Source organism: Lineus longissimus, chromosome 17 (assembly GCF_910592395.1).
Source record: "Lineus longissimus chromosome 17, tnLinLong1.2, whole genome shotgun sequence".
In the NCBI taxonomy this organism is placed as follows: Eukaryota; Metazoa; Nemertea; class Pilidiophora; order Heteronemertea; family Lineidae; genus Lineus; species Lineus longissimus.
Genome location: NC_088324.1, coordinates 14658751 through 14667341, shown reverse-complemented (window position 1 = coordinate 14667341; position 8591 = coordinate 14658751). Strand labels below are relative to the sequence as shown.

The 8591-nt window shown below is 42.4% G+C and overlaps 1 protein-coding gene across 1 annotated transcript; it reads right to left on the bottom strand.

Moving 5' to 3' along the window:
* Positions 1 to 610: 610 nt before the first annotated feature.
* Positions 611 to 7471, bottom strand: LOC135501770 (protein-associating with the carboxyl-terminal domain of ezrin-like). Its single transcript, XM_064794060.1, has 12 exons — positions 7215 to 7471; positions 6696 to 6881; positions 6042 to 6315; positions 5718 to 5820; positions 5297 to 5514; positions 4743 to 4939; positions 4484 to 4624; positions 3979 to 4097; positions 3351 to 3454; positions 3135 to 3197; positions 2018 to 2679; positions 611 to 1778 (listed from the first exon to the last, which is right to left on the bottom strand). The coding sequence occupies exons 1-12, from the start codon at positions 7392 to 7394 to the stop codon at positions 1707 to 1709; spliced, it is 2319 nt and encodes a 772-aa protein (XP_064650130.1). The 5' UTR covers positions 7395 to 7471; the 3' UTR covers positions 611 to 1706.
* Between the last annotated feature and the right edge of the window lie 1120 nt (positions 7472 to 8591).

Sequence of the window (8591 nt, the reverse complement as noted above, 5' to 3'; positions counted from 1 at the left end):
CAAAACAGCATGCCCAGATGACTCCTGCGGGAGAGACAAGGCTGTGAATGTCTTCCATGTGAGATGCTAGCTTAGACCAAGTTGGATTATAATACATGTACTGGAATAACGTCCAGCTTATGCATGTCAGAGAGAAGTTAGCTCAATCCAAGGAAAAGGGTCGGGGCCTTTGGCAAAAGGAAAGAGGAAATGAATGAAGGCTGTACAGGACAGTGGTCTGAAGATGAGCAGCCTGCAAATTGTAACAGCGTCTCTGAATACTCTTGGTCAAAACAGTGTTTGTAAGTTAGCAGCCTGATTGTGACAACGTCTTGAATCCCCTTGATCAAGACAGTGCTGTCAAGATGAGCTGCAGTCTGGGTGTGACTTGGAATCCTCTTGATCTGCAAGATGTGCCACCTGGTAGTGAACGTTCAAACCATGGGAGGGATATCCAAAATCAAATGCCTGAATGTGGTTCAGATCTTGCTGTATCAAAGGATAACTTTCCATCAGTGACATAGGATACAGTCTCAATGACAGGATGTCTAATTTGGACAAGATCAGGATAAATCACCGCCCATGTCATAGGCCAAAGACAATCAGGAGGGGAATGCAATTTAGTACTATCGAATATATTTTATTTTCATAAATATACATTTATCTTATAACATGATTAGCTACCAAGTTGAAAAGAGTCTCATTTACATTTTACATGACAGGGACTGAGGGAGTCCAAGGAGAATGCTGGAAGTGCAAAAAGACTGAGTTCATACCTAAACAGAGTTCACCTCCTACTCCGAGAAGCGTCTTACTGAGCTTGGCCATTCAATCTCTATCTCTAGAAGTGGAAAACTCAGACAGAAAGATGCTGATTTTATAGTGAACACAAGTCCAAAACATGTACAAGCATAAATAAAGGATACAGACACGACAGACTTCCAGTTTCCTCCTTAGACAAAGACAGATCACTCAGATGACGTACACTTAACTAATTCGCATTTTGCAATGGGCTTCCAAGGCACCAGCTCCACATTTATGTTATAAATAAGTAAGACTTCGTAATACACCCGCCTTTTTGAAGCAGCACATCTGACATTAGGTCATTATCACATTTTAGAGAGAAAAAACCATCCAACATGAATTTCACCAAGTTGTGACAAACTCTAACCTGGTTAACCTACTTGGTTGTAAAAGATAGCCAACCACCACAGCATGGGAGTTCATAATGGCAGATTGACAAACTGTGCACAAGAGTTATCTTGGCTTCAACAACCCTGCACAGGATTTTTAAAACAATCAACTGTTTTCCCCTATCTGAACAGGTCCTGCATGCTCTTCCAGAAGTTTGCAATTATTACATGAACATACATACCCTACACTTCAGCATACCAACCCAAGCTTGTGGAGTAAGTGGAAATACAGCACCCAAAGCATGGTTGAAATGATAATTTCAAAGATTAATTCCCAAAGTGAAGAAAATAAGCCTACATAGGCCATCCCAGGTACTAATACAATCCCAGTAACAACTGACACATCCCCCGCTTTGTGTAAGCTGTGTACAACCTGCCCTCTGGTGCTGCGTAAGCTGTGTGCAGCTTAAACAGAGGTCAGCCAAAAGAATGGAGGACCATAAGGAACATGAGCTTATTAGCCTGGATTATAACCACTAGATAAGACAGTGACTCATTAGCAAAGAACATCCCCATCAGTCTAGCAATTGTCCCTCATTTGAGGGCATCCTCCGTTGTTTGATCACACCAATCCAAGTCGTCGCCCCAACCACCAGCATCTTCCTCCTGGAACAAGGACAAGAGAAGTATACAAAAAGTTACACAGAGCTGAAGGCGTATCATGCTGACAGTCAAGGTGGCAGCATGGCACAGATATGCAACTCGGCTCAGATAACAACATTGGAATACACTCTGAAGCCAAACTTTCAAATTCAACTTGAACATCCAATTATATGTGTAGTTTTCATTACTTAGTCATAAACCTGAATTTGTTTACTGTGGCAGCGTATATTCTCGCAGCTTACCGCTTGATCCCCTGTGTTGTACGCCAACAACACCTTCGACTCTTCCCGCATCCGTTCCATTTGCCTCGCCTCCATATTCCGCTGTGTCTCTTCAGCCTTGGCCAACATCGTCAACAAATCCAGCGAGTCTGTCTTAATCTTCGGCTGCATATCGGCAAATAAATCATCAATCTCGTCATGAGTTTCCTTTTTCTTGACATCGATCATTTTGACGTCAAACTCCGCACCCAGATTTAAATCCGGGTTATGCCGAGGACTAGAATGTGTGGAACCTTTGGCAGAACCTGCTTTGCTTGTCGTTCCTGAAACAGTCTTCACAACATCCATGTCAGTTTTACCTAACTGGTCCGCTTGCAAAATACTATTCACTTCTTTCTGATTAGACTTAAGTTTCAACCCCCTGCCACCTGGTGGAAAACTGGAATGACTAGGTATAACTTCAACAACATGTGTTGTCTCCAATTCCTCATAAACATCGGCATAACCATTGTCGAATATTTGACGAGCTTCGGCATTCAAATCCTCACTCTCCGTATATTTGAGATCTGTCTCCTCCATATCACATTCTGCCTTGTCCATGACGTCCGCTGGGTCCTCCCAGTCCGACCATCCGTCCTCCTCTCCCCCGACATGCTGTGACTTGTCTGCAGCACTGATTGAATCTGGGGATAAAATAAAAGGGATCTTTATGTTAGCTTTGGAATAAAAGGAGACTTCAGGTCAGATTCAAGTTGTTTACAACCTGTATAATATCAATTTAGCTAATTGAGGTTGAGGAGATCAGTTTAATCCCCTTAATCTCCTTGTGGATTAAAGCATAATGGGCCAACACAACAAGGACAATTAACTAATTATTACACCGCTTATGATTTAACACCACTCAGATTTGTTTTGTAAACAGATTGAACAAAGAATAGTAGTTTTAACCACAGTGGGTGTGAATTCGTGCTCTGTCTCAGTCCAGTTTTGTTTGGACAGGTGTTGACTCTGTTAGGTAGTGGCCAAGCAAAACCAATGGAAGAAACCCCTAAATCCCTTTTACAATTTCAGCCAGAGACATTTGAAAATGAATGTTGAAAAATCCAACAATCCCCAAATTTGAGCAGACTTTACTTGCCGTTTTCGTTCCTGGTCGGGCCTACTGCTGTAACTTGATGCCTTGGGGATACGGGAGTTTCATCTGGAAAAGTTATCAAACATGACAGAGAGCGTCAAAACACAATCAAGCACATCAGATCAGATTCATGGAGAATGTCACAATGACTAGCTTTCACTAACTCTTTATCATCAGTCACCCCAGCTCCAAACAACTCATCATCAGAATCTGCCTTACTTTCAAAGTTCAGGTCCACAGGTTCTTGTGACTGTTTTGCAGCTGTTTGACTCAATCGTAGACCTTTCCTTTCTGGTCGTGGGCGAGGAGGCTTGGGGTCTGGCCTGAAATAGATTTGGGTAATAGTATGATATCATTTTTACAAATTATGCTCAGGACTGAGGGATCACGTGGCAAGTAGATAAAAGCAGTGTTCCAAGTTAAACCAGGAGAGGTTTAAGTCACAGAATACAAACAGAGACATGAAAAACATCCTCAAGACAATGGAACAATAATGTCCCATTTCAGCTATCAGTCAATGGCACACCTTGCCTGATGGTCCATGACCATTGGAAAGAGATGGAATACAACACTTTTGTTATGAAAATGACAATATGTGACCCGCTCTACCAAAACTAGGCGCTTGTCGCATCTGAACTTGACAGGTTGATACGGACTTGTTGTTCATTTCCCTATTGTAGACCTTTTGTGAAATGTGACCAAATCAGTTTGTAATAGATTTCACAAAAGGTCTACAATAGGGAAATGAACAACAAGTCCGTATCAACCTGTCAAGTTCAGATGCGACAAGCGCCTAGTTTTGGTAGAGCGAGTCACATATTGTTTCACGAAAGGGACACACACCTACCTTTCTTCATTCTCAACATGATTATCAATATGATTATGCAGACTAGAATGTCGCCCATTAGGTGTGTTGTTACACCTTCTGTCTGTGTGGTTTAACTTCATAGAAGAACCTGGCTGAAACTGTAATCAGAGGAGGTTTAATCTCAGAGGGAATGTGTACCAATCATGCATGGTGTTTGAGCATGTTTATGAGGCAAATCGGAAACCTATTAATGACGTACACAACATTACCTACACAATCTGGGCACCCTCGATACCAGGTTCTGGAGCCGATACTAAAAGTTTCTGGCCTTTCCTTGAGGAACAGGTTCAGCCTAAGGAGTTACAATTCCCATATCAAATTTCCTTACACCTTATACGTCACAACAATGCTCAGTGAAACTGACTTCAATTTTCGGAACCTCTTTTCTAATGGGGCTAGTTCCTAATGTATGAATCCAACTTCGGTTGTGAGCTGGACATGTTACCAGCAAGTACATCACCGTACTCTTTCATGGCGAACTAACCTTTGGCTTGCCCTCCGAGAAATATTTGACACGCTTCCCCCCAACAATTATATCACCACCAAGAACTGGCACCAGGTCCGCCAAAGATCGCAGACTCAACTCCACTATCTCATCGTTAAAATCCCTAAGGCCAACTAGAAGCTGAAAAGGGAAGAAGACAAGCAAGTCATAGGATTGTGAAAAATCCAGATAATGTGTGTTGTTTGTGAAATACAAGCAAGAATTCGACACCAGGAAGGAAACGTGTTGTAGCACGTACCTGTGGAATGATCACAGACCGTAACGTCTCCTTATCAAACATATGAGCATAATTGGAAAAGTTCCTCAACAGCACCAGGCGAATGTGAGCATCTCGTACGTGGAAGATTTTATAAAGTTCGGGGATGATATGTAAGCGAAAGAGTTTGTCTGGTAGGATTGCGTTAAATTCATCTTCAAGGTAAGATGTGTTTCGCACTGAAAACAAAGCAATACAAATACTGAGTGGATGGGTTTAAGGCAGGCGTGTTTACCACCAAGGTCTCTGACAGGTAAAACAGGCCGAATGTATAGGAGCCCACAGGTCAGCTTAAACATGTGTACACAGTATTCATGTAATTAAGTTTACATACACATGTTGTTTGAAATTTTCTATCAGACAGAGTTTACAAATTGCTTTTGTTTGCACTTGGTTGTATTTTACAAAGCTGTGAGTAAGAACCGTGAACCTTTATTATATCATTATAATATTATATTATTATTATTCGAAATCGCCAGTCTGTTGAATGACACCCGTAACTGGTTTTGGACATAGAACAAAAGTAAGAGTCTCACCTTTACTTGAAGTGAGCAAATGAGGAACGAGATATCTGTCTGCTGACTCATCCAATAGGACAAATCGTGACAACAAAAGTGTGGCGAGTCGTGTCGCGATGAGATCAGCCGGAAGTTGTAATAGTCGCGGCACGAGATTTTTGAAGAATTTTTCCTTGTCTCTTTCTGACTTTAGCGTAATATTCCGCAGGAAACGTGCTATCTCCATGAAGTCGTTCCTGCAAGGAAATGACAAGTCACCTACAGCAAAAAAATCATCACATAGTTTATTTCAGTATGAAATGGTAATCAATTTTCCACGTGTGTCTTCATTTTCATCCATGACTATGTCATTGTGGAAAGTGAGCTGTTGGTGTCACTCATCTAAAAAACTCCTAGACTCCTCAGGAAAAAGGATATATAAAATGGAGTAGGAGCTTACTTGAAGAGTTTATCCTGTAGTAATGATTTGACCTTTGGTCTGCTGGCTGGGTCATCGTGCATCAGAGTCTGAAGCTTTTGGTCAAAGGATTGCGTCAGAGGTCCTGCAGTGATAAAATTAGTGAAGGAAATATACAACAAAAACAGGAAAACAATGCTGAACTTTCCTCCCAACATTATGACCCGGTCCCATTGCAATGATCCAGTCCTCCCCCACCAGCAGTAATCACTGCCTAACATAACCAAGTGACAAATATCCTTTTCACACTTGAGTTATCAGACTTTCCCGGTCGTCCAGTATATAATTCAATACACCTTCACCTACCTAACTCCACCAAATACTCCATGAGTTGTTCAGCAAGGGCACCAAACCCAAACGAATCCCGGGCATGAGGAGGAGGTGGAGTACTCTTGGCCCCAGACTTGAGCTTATCCTCCGGTGGAATGCAATCACTGTCTCTACTGGCTGTGCATCTTTCAATGAAGTTCTCAGACAAGTTTTCGATGCTGCATGCACACTCCATGCCACCAAGCTTCCAGGCACCATCTGCCCCCACGAAGATAGAGGACATACAGATGTTGTTGTGGCAGACGCTCGCCTGAAATCAGGAAAGTAGGAACAGCGGTTATCAGGACTAGCTAGTAACCAATAGTTAAATGCACAATGTCCTTTGTATTTGTCGCCAACTCCCCCCCCCCACACACCACACCCAATAATATCACAGTGCACCACACTACATGCTGATTGAAAGGTTGACATTCACTGATTCAGTGATTTCAATTCCAAATACCATTCAGTTCTGTTACATCGAGTTGATCCAAAATAAGTGCCCGACACCAGGTTCAGGTTAAAAACTCCTGAAGCCAATAGCTTTTCAACATTTCTTGAGTTGCATATAAATTCCTCTATCTTAGAAACACGTACAGCGATGATTTCAAAACTATGTGAAGTGTCTTGACAAAGGACACATAGACTTACAGCTTCATGAAGAAATGTAATTGCCTCGATAACGTTGTACATGCCTGCCAGTATCTCGCAAGGACTCAACCCTTCTATCACTTGATCCAAGCATTGTACCGGCTCCGTCACCAATACATGGTTACCCGATATCTTGCCATATGCAAGAAACTTCATGATTGTCGGATGGCGGATAGTCTTCAGATGCTGAATTTCAAAGTGATAAGAATCGGTGCAAGGTTCAAACAAAACTTTTGGGGTTAAAATTTGTCGGGGTTTTTATTGGGGAGCGGGGAGGGGGGGGGGGGGGGGGCAGTATTGTCTCTTGAATATCACTATCAATCAACTCCATCTCTTTGACTTTAGACAAACTTTAGTCGTCAGCACGTAAACCTAAAGCCAACACTAACAGGGACAGCACAGGGTATTAAGGGGTGTTTGTTTCAGTGTCCAATCTTGATATCGTCAAGCCGACCCAAGGAACCAAGATAGAAGTCCAAATTAAAGAGAAGTGGAAAGATAAACATTGTATCTGCATACCTTGACCAGATTTTCCAACCTTTCCCCACTGCTAGATTTGGTCTGTAGTTGGTACACAAATGCGGACACCCGCGATCCATCTGCCTTTTTGGCTTTATGCAAGTCCCAACCACGCTTATCATTGCTATGTATCGATTCTCCTATGTTAACATCATTCAGCAAACTAGATTCTGCTCCCATATTTTATTCTATTTCGTCATTAGAAGAGGAAATTCATGTTGAAAACTCGAAATGTTAAATTTTTCCTTTCCGCCATGTTTTCACTCTGCAGACCCAAAATGCACCGCAAGGATTATTGTTAGTTTATCCGAACCAAGAACAGTGGCAGCACTGTCAGAAATAATGACTATTAAAGGCCCAGTCTCCTCATTCATTCTACGGTAGCTAAGGAACAAAGTTGAAAACGAGCCAGCTGGCTTGTCCAATGCCGGGGACCAATGATGTCCAGTGATGTCATGGGCAGATGACCTGTGGGGTGTAGGCAGAGGCTGAGAGAGATTGTGGCTTTGTCTCGAGAACATCGCTTGGCGCATCCATAGACTCACGGGGCAGTCCATTGCGTCATTCTGGGATGTCCTCACCGAGCGGCGAGGTTTTTTTTACAGGTAGGTTCGTACCATTGTGTACATTGACAGCCAATCAGAGCTAAGAAACTTCGCCTGACGTCATCAAATAAGAAACGCACGTGTTGTTAGTCAGTAAACAAGATCAGCGACACGCATTGACAAATGGTGCGAGTTCGAATATCGGAAGGACCCAAAAAATTATGCACTTTTTGTTTTTGTTGCTTTTTTCATTTACTTAATTATTTTAATAATAAATGTCAATGTACACAATGGTACGAACCTACCTGTAAAAAAAACTCGCCACCGGACGACAGGACGAGGCCGGTCCACTGCGTCCGGAGTGTAGGGACATCCTGAGCCTGATGGCCATTGCTAAATTAGGTCAACATGCAGCAGAAAATGCATGCTGATCTACCGTCGAACGTGCGTATATCCATCCTTCACATGAAACGGAGGAGGAGACTTCGGGACCAATATTCACCGCCGAGAAGTCGGCATGCAGAAAATGGGCATTGTCAAGCTTTTTTTCATGAATCTTTCCGCGCCTTTTCTCATTGACTTGTTGACCCAGAGTTGAAACTCATGGACTATACGCTCATGTGTGGGCCTCAAATAAGCTCATACGATTTTGCAGGCTCCCCAGCAGACTGGCCTGTCTTTGAATGACGTTGGAGATATTACCTTATCCGTTAACCGAAATATTTATTAAAAAAACCTAAAATGTGATCAACTGAGCATTATGGTATTCATGATAGCGTATTTGCTATTTGGTATTGGCACAACCATTGCCACTCTTTCCCGACATATTATA